Source organism: Solanum pennellii, chromosome 9 (genome assembly GCF_001406875.1).
Source record: "Solanum pennellii chromosome 9, SPENNV200".
Classification (NCBI taxonomy): Eukaryota; Viridiplantae; Streptophyta; class Magnoliopsida; order Solanales; family Solanaceae; genus Solanum; species Solanum pennellii.
The window spans coordinates 78,470,894-78,486,152 of NC_028645.1; the positions used below are offsets into that span (position 1 = coordinate 78,470,894).

At 32.0% G+C, this 15,259-nt stretch overlaps 3 protein-coding genes across 3 annotated transcripts; 1 reads left to right on the forward strand and 2 right to left on the reverse strand.

Annotated features, from left to right (window-relative positions):
- Positions 1–3,100: 3,100 nt before the first annotated feature.
- Positions 3,101–4,145, reverse strand: LOC107031446. The gene has a single exon (XM_015232832.2). The coding sequence runs from the start codon at positions 3,723–3,725 to the stop codon at positions 3,237–3,239; it is 489 nt and encodes a 162-aa protein (XP_015088318.1). The 5' UTR covers positions 3,726–4,145; the 3' UTR covers positions 3,101–3,236.
- A 128-nt stretch (positions 4,146–4,273) lies between these two features.
- LOC107031445 (exocyst complex component SEC15B) lies at positions 4,274–7,055 on the reverse strand. The gene has a single exon (XM_015232831.2). The coding sequence runs from the start codon at positions 6,926–6,928 to the stop codon at positions 4,514–4,516; it is 2,415 nt and encodes an 804-aa protein (XP_015088317.1). The 5' UTR covers positions 6,929–7,055; the 3' UTR covers positions 4,274–4,513.
- Positions 7,056–9,126: 2,071 nt separating this feature from the next.
- LOC107031740 (60S ribosomal protein L18-2) lies at positions 9,127–11,518 on the forward strand. The gene is made up of 5 exons (XM_015233202.2): positions 9,127–9,267; positions 9,351–9,440; positions 9,528–9,656; positions 10,694–10,876; positions 11,110–11,518. Exons 1-5 carry the CDS (start codon positions 9,265–9,267, stop codon positions 11,266–11,268), a joined length of 564 nt encoding a protein of 187 aa, XP_015088688.1. The 5' UTR covers positions 9,127–9,264; the 3' UTR covers positions 11,269–11,518.
- Positions 11,519–15,259: the final 3,741 nt, after the last annotated feature.

Genomic DNA, 15,259 nt, shown 5'->3' on the forward strand with positions numbered 1-15,259 from the left:
AAACTCATTCCTTGCAAAAATAAAAAATACACCAATCGTAGTTACCAATAACATGAATAGGTGTATTACATATGAATTATATAGAGTATGTAATGTAATGCTTATTTTTACCCTATTACAACACCTTCAATGGTGATGCCCAAACAAGTGTGAAATGACACAATGAATGTGACCGTTTAATCTTTAATAAAAAAAATTCAATTTTGGTTTTGAATACGAAATTTTTGATTTTTTGAGGTGTTGAAATATGAAATTTGAAGAGTTCTTTTTTTTTTTTATTAAAAATATTCCTAAATTATATGCAAACTTAAGCTACATCCTTAAAGTATCATTTTAATCAGGAAACATCCTTTAAGTATTTAAAAGTGAATAATTTTCATCCTTCTATTAGATATTTTAAAAAAACTAAGGAATCTTACAAAATATGAATAGTTCATGTGACTATCAAAAAAAGTTTTCCTGCCTAATTTCATTACCTAGTGTAAGAAGTTCCTTAAAATATTTAAAATTTTAGACACTACCGTTTACTGAAATAAAAAATGTTTGGAAGGTGTGAGAATACCGATCTGTTTTTTTTATCATTAGTAACGGAAAGAAGCTGAAACTTAAATATATTTACCTCTTACAAAGCTAAATTGTATTTAGATCAGTAAATGTTTGGGTCAATTTGATATATAAGTGATCAAAATATTGATTGTCTCGCATTTGAGTTTCATTCTACATTATTAGAATGAAAAGTCTTCAATAAACGCTGTTTCTAGCTAGCATATCAATTGAGAAGAAATATATCTCAACTAATAATATATTCAATATCAAATTACATGAAAAAATAAATGACAAAACTGTCAAATGAATTTCTTTTACATAATGCTGAACTTAATTACTGAAAAAATTCACAATAATATTTTTGACGTCCATAATAATATATAATTACGAAGGAATGACTCAATTTTTATGGAATTTATTAGTTTTCTAATAAATACAAGTAGAAGGATGAAAATGTTTTCTATTAAGTACTTTAAGGATATAATTTAAATTTGGAATATAGTTAAAAGATGTTTTTTGAAAAAAAAAAGGGGAACATTATTTCTTAATAGGTAATGATGAGATGCATACAAATTTAAATTAATAGAATATATTAAGTCTTGATTACCAAATAATTAAACAAAAAAAATGATTGTTTAAATTATTATTCTTAACCACTATGAACTGCTATTTCTTTTTTAGCTTCTATGGGGAAGTAGGTGAGAAAAATTAGGAGTGTGATAAATACTGTTGGGACAGTAAGAAGGGTTGTCATTAATATATTTTTGTCTTGTTGTCTAAGCTACATTACAAAATTTGACCAAAGCTTGCATCTCTAGGTACACTATTTTTATTACATTTAATACTTTGCACCATTTTTTCCTAAAGGAAATGAAACTTAAGTCATTCAACGCCACTTAAAGTTGATTAATAGACAACATGATAGGTGCAATGTACTTTACATATTCAGTTTTTCGCCTATCAAGCTATCTTAGTTCGGCTTCGGCTTTGATTCACTTACGATTCTATAAAAGATGCTTCGTTCATTCGTCTACGTTCGTTTACGTTATATGTTATTTAAAAGAGCAAGCAGATTAAACTCTGTGCTAAGCAAGTTAAATGACTAGCTTATCTAGTTTGATAAGTGTTGACATATAAAATTTTATGAGAGTTATGGATGAGGAGAAAGAAAAAAAGATATGGTGGTAATATCTCTTTGAACAAAGAATTTTTCAGGTTTCAATAACTTTACACAATTTACTGCTTACGGGTTTCTTAATTAGCTGATTGTCAAAAAAATATTCGAATACTCAAAATTCAAGCTAGTAAAAGTGTTCAATAAGTATAGGTCATCGTTAAAGTGACAAAGTGAAATATGCAGACAACTTTAAGAGCTCGTAAATGAGCTAAGTTTTTTTCTTAATTTGATAATCGTTTCGTCCACTTTTAACTGTCATGTTGCATTGAAATCAATTTTCAAAATTAAATTAATTCACATTAATTTAATATTTTAAACAGAAAAATTCAAACATTCAGAAATTATATAAAAATTCTATAAATTACAATTTTTTACATATTAATATAATAAAAAAATCATTATAAAATATTTATTAAAATTTTTGTTGTTTGATTCTAAAAAAAAATATGAAAATTAAAAATAAACGAGTAACTAATATGATAATGATTTGGGTGAAGTTACGTCATGGCATACAAATACCTGTCCAAGGTCCAAGGGACCTTTACAAAAAGACCCTCCCAATAGTTTACAAATTACAAGTCATTTTAACCTTTTGGTCCTTTGATCAAAGATTTTGAATTTGAATCTCAAATGTGGAAAAAATCTTATTAAAAGTACCATTTGTATGAGCCCTGTAGTACAAAACTCAAATTTAGTCAAAGCTTTTTAACTAAAGATCTCGAATACACCTTGAATATGAGAAAAATCCTATGAAAAACACCACCAACAAATAAGCCTTTTGCAATGCGCAATTCAAATTTAGTCAAAACTCAGAAATTAGAGGTCTTAAATTCAAAATCTAATATTGAAAATATCTTGCTAAAAACACTCCTCGGAATTGGTTTGCAGTGCAGGATTAAATTGAAGCTTCAATACAAACTCAAAACGCTTATTATCCGAATTTGAAACTAATAACATATCGAACTTGCCCCTCAATAGTTGCATCATAAGGTTTCCTAGATATCCACATTTACGATGCAAGTAAATGAAATTTGTTTCCTTGTGTACCCTTTAACCAATTTTATTTATAAGGACAGTATCATCTAAAATTACTCTTCCTTTACAGGAGAATCGTCAGAATCAGGTAGGATTATGAATTCGAACGAATCCACTAGCTTTTTTATAGGGATAGACCCTATAACTTTGAATTCTTTAGTATAAGAATGGCTTAAGCCTACTCGGGACAAGAGGTTTTTCAATTACTATTACAGCCTGTACAACCTTAAAAAGATTCATTGCATAATGCCATGCCAATAGTGCTCTAAACAAGTGTAGGTGTTTAACTCGAGTGATTAACGTAATGAACCATAAACTCGTTAACAATATTATCTACGCAAGTTCAAATCCAAAATCTTCGTTGCATAAGATATATATTTCGTGATTATATGGCCCTAAATACCATAGCTATTCAAAAAACAGATCATTTCCACCACCAGAAAACCAAAAAAAATAACTAGATTTCAATCAAAAGTACTTAAAAGGAAGACACAACATTGTCATCTTTATCAAGGCAATTCAATCCACGTCCACACTGTGGACATTCCTCAAAATTCTCAACCGGAAAATTCGCCGAAGCGAGTCCAACTGAAAACTCAAGATTCTTACCTTTTCTGTTAACTTCAACAATGTTAAGCCATAGCAACACCACCTTTACACTAACACCACTCAGTTTCTTAAGCCTGCCTTTAGATATAACTCCTTTTATAACAGGCTTGTAATTCAGTTGATATGAGTTCTCCAATTTGAAGCTGCAGGTAGAATTAAGATAAGCTGAGAATTCACCTGTTTTGGGGTTTAATTTGTAGTCTTTTACTCCTTTTGGAAGAATCCCCATTGGGAAATCATAACGCTGTAGCTCTTCATAAGCTGATAGCTTCTCATTTCTTGAAACTGCAGCGGCAAAAAAGAAGAGAAAGAGGCAAAAAATACTTCTTGTTGAAGCTATTGACATTTCTGTGAACATTGATGTTTTTGGTTGTTCCAAAGCTCACCGTTTTTTTTATAAGGGTGAATGCAATATATGGTAAGATATGAGGTTGACAGATGTTTGTTTTATAGGTATGACAAACTTGTTTGTTGCTCTGTTTCGTTGTCCACGTGTCATTAATATAATTTGTACAACAAATAGTCCATTGGATTGGTAGTTGAATCAAATACGAGTAAACTGATTCGAACACCATGATTATTAAAAGCAAGAAGTAGTCAGGTCTTCGACTTGAACTAAAGACCTCAGTAAATCAACACACATATGATCCAACCAATAGGTAGTAAATCAATAGATTTCTGTAAATGCCAGGTTCACCTGGTATTTGAAGCATAGAGTATAAATTCACTAGCAGCAGCTTCTCATTGATCTGCAGAAGCCATTTCTCATATGCAAGCTTTAGTTTTGCCAAGTTAAGCAGAAAGTGTTGTGTAACTCATGAGACACAGCAGCAAACATATGATTGTACGATAGAGATACAATACAGCAAATAAATCGAAGAGAAGATGTAATTATTCTACCGAAAGAAGCCAAACGAGAAGAGACTAGTTTCATGAGATAAAAAGACTATATCTGAGTTGCAAAAGAATATGGTATGCTCTGAAGAATAATACAGCAATCAATGTGGAACTAGGGGAGGAAAAAATTACGTAAATGGTAGGCAATTTGCAGAAAAAAAGGAAGCTAGATATGAAATCAGCAAGTAATCAACACAACTACAATATGGAGATCTCCCTAAGGAACATAACATACAGAGATTCGCAGACTCAGCTGACGTCCTTCAATCTTTTAATTAATGCATCAAGAGATTTCTTTTTAGTGTTCTGCTTAGCTCCCCTTGTGCCAAAAGACCCAAAAAGTCTGTCACTTTGATCCTTCATCTTTTCCGAGATAGTAACAACTTTGCGGTAGTCCAAAGCATTATAACTTCTCTCTCTAATAACTGGATTCAGGAAATTTTCCGGGTGATTGCTTAAGAGTAGATTAACCAACTGCCTGGACTCGGCCAATGCTGCTTTCAGCTGACTAGCATCTGCTTCAGATAGGAGAGGAGCTTGGTTTTCAGCAAATGATTCCAACATACGGATATCAACATCAAGCGCCATAACAGCATTCACGTTGAACCTTTTAACTGATTCCCCTAGTAAAGCCCCAACAATCATCTCTGATATATGACACAGAACATCTTGCAAAACTCTCTTCAGAACTTGAACAGGCAATATTTGCTGCGCAGTAGAAGTTAGTGTTTCAAGAAAAATAATCACCTCGTGCACATATTCATTTCCACTCTGCAGAGGATCATCGGCCATCCAATTCACATTCTCAATCAACAAAAGGAACCCATCAACCTTTTGCTTAAGCAGACCTGAAAGCATCTCTTCAGCAGCATCGCGGGCTTTAGTCAAAGGAAACAGTCTCCTCCCCCTCTCTGCCATTCTCAATGGAATCCCTGAAAGCTGTGCAGCATGACGAAAGAAAAAATCACAAGCACGTTCAAACACAGCCATGTTAGCCGCCATCTGCATTGCTTGGGTAACACCACCGATAGACGTATTAATGAGCTTCAACAGGGCTCCATCCAGGACTTCAGTTAAAAGCCGATCCAAGTACTTCTTCACCACATCATAGAAATCAAGCTGACCACCGTGTGACATAAAACTAACTGAATCCTCGATAAAGGACCGCACTATTCTACAGCAATCAGGCACCGTACACGAAAACGGTGCAACATAAGGAAATGCAGGCATAATATTTGACGTCTGTAACTGGAATGACAACACATTCATGGAATACTCATATTCCTTTTTCATATACATCTGCTCAAATTTATCTGCAGCAAGAGCCTCAGTTATCTGCTTTCGACAATCAGACAACAGGAGCTCATGATACTTATCCCTGTGCTTGCTCAAGACGTCTAGCAAAGCCTCAACAGGGTATCCATATCTACGCAATGTGACACTAAGCAAACTCACATAGTCCTTGATTAATAACAAATGATTCGCAGTTTGCATTCTAGAAAACTGATCTTCCAAAACAGAACACATTTTACTCATAGCAGTATCCCATAAATTCTCCACCTCCATTTTGGAAACCAACTTACCACCAGTCCTCAAGACTCGATCTTCCACAATGAAAAAACCAGCAATTTGGGCAAAAAATGTCTGATGAGATTCAAGGAAGGGCGTCATTGAAGATACCTGAAAATCTGAAGTCAATTGAAGCTTGCGATTCTCAAAATAGTACTTTTTGAATCGATCTTCAAGTCCTAGAGTTTGGTTTATGTGATAAGCCCTATACAACGGCGTCAAATCAAACCCTAACATTCCATTACTTCCATTGCTGTAACCATCCTTCCCGTCATCACTGATCCCATTAAATCCGTCATCGTCTTCTTCTTCAAGAGCATAAACACAATCCCGAAGACTGAGTCTACTCTGCTCCTCAGCTTGACGTTGCTTGATTCTGAGCTCTTCTTCTCTCTGTCTTGATGCTGATGCTTGTCCGATAGCTAGTTGCCCTAAATTTCGGCTAACTACGCGGATCTCGACAAGCCAATCACCAAACTCTTTGGTGATTCTCCGTTCAATATGTGAACGAATCGCAGGGATCTGCTTCTCAAGCATTCGCCGGAGAGTAGTAGATGGTGTTTTGTTCATAAACTCTCTCTCAATCGAGTCCACACACTTCAACGCCATGTAAAAATTATTCTCTGAAAGATGACGATTGGCTCGGGAGCAAAGCTCGACAAGCTGAACGCAAGTCCGAAGCGATTGAATAGCAAGAGTAATGTTTTTGCATTTGTTTCGAGCTTCAACGAATGAGTCAAGAGTGGTTAGCAAAGGCACAGCAACGGACTGAAGTTGACTGTTCGAGTTTGACAGAGACGATTTAAGAGAATCAACATCGGAGAGCAGAGATCGGAGATCGTCAACGGCGGTGATGAAGTCCTCGTAGTGTGCTCTACATACATCTTCAATTTCAGATTCCTTGGATCGAGCAAAGTGACGGAGATGAAGAAGTACTGTCTCCGGCTTACCGGAAGCAAAACCCTTACGCACGAAAGGCCCAACATCTTCACCGTTGCAGATGGCGGCGGATAGGAGGACCTGGTCAAGTTTATCGGCGGAGTCTCCGTTTTCTACCGCCGGAACAACTTTCCGGCGCATCTTCGACGTGTTCATCGCCAGCTGTGTATCTCCTGTCACCGTTAAAAAGAGTAACTGCTAGAACGACGCGGCCGTTACACACGGAGGGAATGTAGGGAAGAGGAAATGAAGACGGAGAAAATTATTGACAGGAAGATATAGCTGGGAGACATTGAAATGAGAGTAATGGTAAATGACTATTTACCCCTTTGTGAATTCCAAAATATGTGGCTGAGACAGGGGTACAATAGTAAGTAGGACCAATCTTTTTGTAATAATTAAAGACAATTATTTGGTGATTTAAGGATAATTAGTACAAGTAACATAAATTTTTACATTCTAATTTTAGCAATGATGCTTCCATAAAATAAATTCGATTAGTTGGGAGTAGTTCTTTTGAAGCATATCATAATCGATAACTCAATCACAAATTTGATTTACTAACTTATAATATTGGATTATTAAATTATCAAATTTAGTAGTTGGTGAATAAATTAAAATATTATAGTAATTATTTGTTAGTGTGATTACGGATTACCAATTTTCTTATTGGAATCGCTAATTTTTAAAAAATTATCCTGGTTATATTTTTATCGTATGTAAATACTTATATTCATGCATTCTCAAAATTTAGACTTTCATATGTGTCTTACTATGATTTTACTAAATTACCAGCTTAAGTAGGATTATTTTTTTGTTTGTTTGTTTGGTGGAAGATGAATATATTGGTGAATGAAAATAAAAGGGAGGAGGAAATGGTGAAGCCAATACACCGTCCAATAGCTTTCCATTAATTCCTATTCCGATATCGAACTAATCGATAGCTTATTGATTGACTAATGAATTGATATATTTAAATTTAATATCCCATAAGTCAAATCGTTAAGCAAAATTTTCCATTCAATCCGTCAAATAAGCCGTGATATTTTGACGAGCAACTTTAAGAGGAACAAAACAAATTCAAACTTTGGCTCATGAATTGTCTAAGCAGGTTATCTCCCAATTAAATCGTAGAAAGTTTGAAATTTCTTGATTTTTTCTCCATTAAATTTATCACACAATATTTGCTTAACGTGATTAATCTCTCATGTATAATTTACAGGTTATCTCCCAGTTAAAGCGTATAAGTTTAATTTTTTGATTTTTCTTCATCAAATTTATCATACAAGACTAATGTGATTAACTTCTCATGTATAATTTACAGACTATTACACTTATGCTTGCCTATAAAATAATCACCGTATATATTCCTTGTCATAAATAAATAAATATATATATATATATATATATAACAATTTTCACATATAGCAAATAAAAAAAAATTATATTTGTATGTTCTAGCAAAATTTGCATAATTGCGCTCTATAGCAAACATATAAATGTATAATCGCTATACATATACAATTTTATTATTCACTGGCCTATTTCGCTGCAATATCTGTAAAAAATTTGCATTTGTATATAATTGAATCGAAGTAAAATGTTTCTATATTGTATAATTTTAAGTGTATACGAAGAAGATATATGTTTTTGCATTTGTATATACAATTTTCTCTCGCTTTATACAAAACAGAAATACAATTTATACACTTTTGTTGTATAAAGCGAGAGAAAATTGTATTTTGCTGCAATTGTATAATTCGCTGGCCTATTTCACTGAAATTATAGTATAAAATTTGCATTTGTATACAATTGAATTGAAGTAAAATGTTTGTATATCGTATAATTAACTGTATTGCACGAAGATATATGTTTTTGCATGTGTATATACAATTTTCTCTCACTTTATACAAAACAGTAACACAATTTATACCCTTCTGTTCTATAAAGCGAGAGAGGCGAGCAGAGGGAGAGAGGTGAACGAGAACGGGAAAGTGGCGAGTGAGAATTTAGGGAGAGAGGCGACTGACAAACGTTTGCTATAGGGCACAACTAAATCAAACAGTAGCTATTCAATTTATTTTAAATTACTAATTTGCTATTTTGTACAATTATCATATATATATATATATATATATATATATATATATATATATATCAAAAAGGGGTAATTTATCAAAAATCGTAACAAGACAAGTTTTGCTCATTAATTTTTAATTATTAGAGTTTATGATTAAATTTAAACTTTTTTTTAATGGAACAAAAATTAAATAATCGTACTAAAAAAGTTTCCTATTTGTGTAAATCTCGTTCATATATAGTATCTTGGGCCTATTGGGCTGTCACCAACCAAGCCCATTAAAAATCTGTATTAGGGTTTTATTCAAAAAGGGTTAAAATGCTTCTTCATCATATTTTTCCATTCTCCGAACAGAAAAACCTATCAGCAGCAGGCGGCGGCGGAGGAAAGTAGAAGCAGCAGGCGGAGCATCATGGTGAATATTTTTTTTTAGAATCTTCCTGCATTTGTTTTCACGGACGCCATAGCTTGATTTTGTTGTTTTGATATTCTATTTAGGGTATCGATCTAGTTGCCGGAGGTAAGTCCAAAAAGACTAAGCGCATTGCACCAAAATCCGACGATGTTTATCTCAAGCTTCTCGTCAAGGTATTTTGTTTCATTATTGTCTTTATAGATTTAGTGCATTTTTGGTTACTATACTGAGAATTGGATGTTTAATTGTGTGAATAATAGTTGTACCGATTTCTATCACGGAGGACTGGTAGTAAGTTCAATGCTGTGATACTGAAGAGACTCTTCATGAGCAAGATCAATAAAGCTCCATTGTCTCTATCACGTTTGGTTACTTACATGACTGGAAAGGTATTTTTTTCATTCATTTTAGCTTTGTCACCTTACACTGTTTGGATAGTTTCATAATGTATTGAATTGTGAATTCTTGTGTTTTACTGTATTGATTGTATCATTTTATGTCGTTGTGTAATATTATGATCAATAATTTGAATTATAAACTTACAAGTAAATAGCATACAGTGTAGAGCTAGACCTATCAAATGTGCCTTTATTTAGTGTTACCATACAATAAAATTTTTATAACAATCAAACTAACAGTTTATTTATCTAACAACTCAATGAAATACAAGGTAACAACCGTCCAAACAAGCCTGCTAGTGATCTGTGATTTAACACATCTACAGAAAGCAGTTATCAAAATGTTATTGCTTTGTTCTTGTATCATTAAATTGTTAATGGTATTAAAGACGTCCTGTGTAGCATTTATGTGAATGAAATTGCTAAAAAGTAGTAATATGCAGCGATTAGGACCATAGGAGTGAGGAATTCACGTATCAGAGTGTACAATATAGCTTAATACTTATTAATACACTTGGGGGCCATTTATATGCCGGACAGGAATATAGTCTTGTGATAGAAATTAACTACTGCATATTTCCTTTTTTCGTTACTTATCCTAGGATGACTTATATTCGCTGTGATAAGTCATCCATTCTAGTGGATGGAATAATACAAGTATCAGGATTACTATGAAAATGGAAAAAATACTCCCAAGGTTGCTCAAAACACTTTCTCTATTGAATAAGGTGGAGGGTTATCTTTGTATACAAATTTTTCCGAATGTCCCTTTTTTTATTTCTTATCCTACATTGTATAAAGTGATGCATAATTTTGCATATACAGCAAAGTTATGTCCCATGATTATATATGCAATGCATAATCTATGACTCAACCATGCAGAGTTTTATATTAGAATTCATATGTTAGATCTGTAATCAGAGTTATGTTCCAGGATTGTTTGTTCTTGTACAGCAAAGCAAATAGCCCTTGATATTACTGAAGTACTATACAGTTTATCTGAATTGGCTTGTGTATGATGATGATAGGAGGACAATATTGCTGTTGTTGTTGGGACTGTTACCGATGATGTTCGAGCTTATGAAGTCCCAAAAATCAAGGTTACTGCATTGAGATTCACTGAAACAGCTAGAGCTAGGATTGAGAAGGCTGGAGGAGAATGTTTGACCTTTGATCAGCTCGCTCTCAGAGCCCCTCTTGGGCAGAACACTGTACGGAACTTCTCTCTCTCATCAGTTTGCATTTTTATGCCTTTTCTTTCATCAATCAAGTGAATAATTAGAGAATATGCTGTAGTGCTCTTCACTAGTATTATAACAAACCGAGGTGTTTTTAGAATTGTGGTTTGAATCACTGTTCCCTCGTCCTGCATAGGCAATGATTATATATTCATGGTAGCGCTAACATTGGCTAGTCATTTGTTTTGCAATGCTTTCTTGATCAGGTTTTGCTTAGGGGCCCAAAGAACTCAAGGGAGGCCGTTAAGCACTTTGGTAAAGCACCTGGTGTCCCACACAGCCACACAAAGCCTTATGTTCGCTCAAAGGGAAGGAAGTTTGAGCGAGCAAGAGGAAAGAGAAATAGCAGAGGCTACAAGGCTTGAGGAAGTGCTGATGTTTGAATGCACATTGATAGAGTTTCTATTAGAAGTATTTGCCAACCTCTACTTTTACCATTAATAGTATCTTGTTGGATTTTCTTATTTCAACTTTGTTTCTCTTACACACTCCAGCATCATATTGCTGATTTTTGAATGTGTTATCTGTTTTGCGAAATCAATCTCTATTTAGAGAGTGAATCTTTTAACATTTACAACAAGATTATGCTTGGTAATTCATTTTGTTTTATACTAATTCCTCTTAATACATTTTTATAAACAGCTAAGAAAGAAGTTATTACTTTTATTATTTGAATCACACTTTAATAACCCACTAGGCTAATGTTCAGTTGTTGAGGTTTGGAGATTGGCTAAACACGACTTTCATTATTTTTGTCGTTCGATATAATTATTTCTATATGTTTTTACTTTTTGAATACATTTTTTTATTATGATTAGTTATCAATTTAGTGGAACAATTTTCTTTTACCTATCCCATGCTTCACTATTAAACTTCAATTATTTGAATTTTGAATTGTCACCTTTCAAATCCCCCAACTACTCACAAAGCTTGAGTATGCAAGCTCATTTTCTAATTTATATTAGATAAGAATATTGTTTCACTGTTTTATAATCGAAACAATAATTAGATTATATAATGACAATATTAAGAAATGAATACATATCTTTTTTACTAATTAATAGTAAAAATATTTTATTCATTCCAACACTAACAAGAAACAAATTGAAGTGAATTTTAGTTAATTGAGCTTCAAAATAGTTATTGAATATGAGATTATTTTATTAAAAAAGGTAAATCAAATTACATGCACCATTTTGTTTGGCCTTCATTATTAGAAGAAGCATTATTCTATCGATATTTCTCAAGCCCCTCAAATCAGCAGACTTATTCAGGTCGGGGTAAAAAATCCTTTTTTCTTAAATGAGCTCCAAAAATCATAACCCACCCCTATTAAATCCCGGATTAGGCCAGGTCGGCCCAACAGGCTTAGCCCATATTGACGGCTCTACCCATCATAAGTTTAATATATCTATCTATCTATATATATATATATATATATATATAAAATTACAAAATTTACGAAATAACTATTTGATTCCAAATATATGTATGCACCACAGCACCAGATGTTGCTGGAATTTCAAACGCACTTTTTAATTTTTTGCTTTGCGCTTTCGTTCTTATTTGCACATAATATGTTTGATTAATAAGTTAGGTACAGATTCATAGTAAGTAGTAAGTTTATTCCTATGTGCTTTTCGAGCTATTTCATAGAAACTAGATTTACCCCTGCACAAACAGAGAGTAATGGCAATAAACTAAAAAAAGTAGATATGTTATTGTTGTTGTTAATTGTTCAATCAAAAACAGGACAATTATCTATAGAATTTACCTCTAATTTAGAACACAATAATTGTGATCTTATGCCACAGGTATATATATTATTCACAAAGCAAAAGAAGTGGATTTGCCCAATTTTCATAACTGAACATGTTTAGTCGTAACTACAATGTTGCTATTTACTCTTTTACCAATTTCAGCTTATATAATTGTGTAAATATGTAAATATTGTTAATATATATATATGCATAATGATGAAATAATGAATGTAAATTTATATGTGTATATATCATGCATATCATCTAAATTTACATTTCAATACAATTCTTTCGAACATAATTGTCGGGCCGTGCGCGCATGGGCAATATTCATCTAGTATTAGAAGAAACATCAATTCCTAGTTCCTACTCTCTCAATTTTTTTACGTGCTTCATATATGTGATATGACTACTCGAATCGGACAAATATTATGAGATAATTATTTTTTTTAGTATAGTGAATAAGTAAAAATAGATTTTTGTTTGTATTAATATGTTGTTCTTACTAATAATAAATGAGAGTCCGGAGCCTAAAGGGTAAAAAATGTTAACAAAAATTTCAAAACGGTATATGAAATTTCTTTCTAACCAAAAGGGCAAAATCGCTCACGAAGTAGCGATTTTGTCCACTGGAAAAAGCAAAATCGCTGCTATAGCAGCGATTTGTTAAATTTGATTTTTTTTTTAATTTTTTTTTTAAAACGAGCGATTTTCAAAATAAAATTTTTTAAAAATATTTTTTTAATATGTCGCTGCTGAGGCAGCGACTTAAGTTTAATTTTTTTTTAATTAATATTTTTTGCTTCTTTTTTTTTTTTATAAAAAAGTTTAAATCAATTTTTTTTATTTTTTTAAAATCAAATAGCTGCCAAGGCAGTGATTTTTAATTAAGATATTTTATTTATTTTTTAAAATCAAATCGCTGCAAAGGCAGCGATTTTAAGTCAAATTTTTTTTAGTGATTTGATTTTTAAAAATAAATAAAAAATTTAATTAAAAATCGCTACCTTGGCAGCGATTTAATTTAAAAAAATAATTTATTTTTTTTAAAACTTTTTTTAAAAAAAAGAAGCGAAAAATAATAAAATAATAATAATTTAAACTTAAGTCGCTGTGCATAAGCAGCGACATACTTAAAAAAGCTATAAAAAAAATTTATTTTGAAAATCGCTCCTTTGGGAGCGATTTTGTTTTAATTTCTTTTTTTAAAAAAATTAAATTTAACAAATCGCTGCTATAGCAGCGATTTTGCTTTTTCCGACGGACAAAATCGCTACTTCGTGAGCGATTTTCCCGTTTTGGTAAAAAAAAATTTCATATACCGTTTTGAAATTTTTATTAACATTTTTCAACCTTTAGGCTCCGGACTCTAATAAATGATCCTATTTGTAACAAATTTTAAATTGACAAAAAATAAATTGTAATCACAATAGATAAGAAGAAACATAACTTTATTGATAAATAAAAAGAAACATAACTTTATTGATAAAAGATTGCGGATATAATTCTGTTCCTCCCTTGATTCTACTCTCCTAAGATTTATCCATGATTCAAGATTCAAGGATCGTTAGTGGCATATTTTTCGAACTAGGATGATTTAGATTTGACCTCTATATGGATATTTGATGAATTTGCTGAATTTTCGAGATGTATTTTAAGGGAATTTAGTACCCTTTATATAGGCATAAACTAGGGTTTAGGCTTGAGTAACCTCCAAAATTCTAATTGAAATGGAACACATTTTCTAAAGTCCCAATTCAAATCGAACACATCTTGTAAGTACCACAAAATTTCAGTGCCAAAAAAATGTCTCTGCTTCAATGCTTGTCGGAGTGTAGACTCGATGAAACTCAAAGACAAGCTTGAATCACTCATTCTTCCACCTTTGCAGCTTTAAATTTTCAGATGATTTATGCGAGAAAAGATGAAGGGCATATTTGGTCCAACTGAGTGTGACAATTTGTTTGCAACAAACTTTAAATTGAAAGAAAATAAATTGCAATCACAATAAAATATGAAAAAATAATTTATTGATAAAGATTGCGGGTAAAATTATGTTTCTATGTTCCTCCCTTGATTATACTCTCTTAAAATCCTTGATTATACTCTCTTAAAATCCTTGATTATATTCTCTTAAAATGCATGGTCGTTAGTGGCGTATTTCTCGAACTAGGATGATTTCGATTTGATCTCTATATAAATATTTCATGAATTTATGAAATATTCGAGATGCATTTTAAGGAAATTTAATACTCTTTATCTAGATATAAGCTAGGGTTTAGGGTTAAGTAGCTTCCAATAATTTTAATTGAAACTTAATACACTCTCTAGAGTCCCAATTCAAATTGAACACATATTTTGGAGCCTACAAAATTTCAATGTTTACAAATCTTTAATACTGTGATCTCAAAAAACCAATACATAAATAATCTATTCTTTATATTTTATCCTTTGAAATTATGAATTTGTCTAATACAAAAAAACTAAATGATTAATTAGGTTTATTATTCAATTTAGTTAATTTAAATTAATTAATATTTATTTGTTTAAAATTTGACTTCAAAAGAAAATTGAATTAGAATGCAATGATAAACTT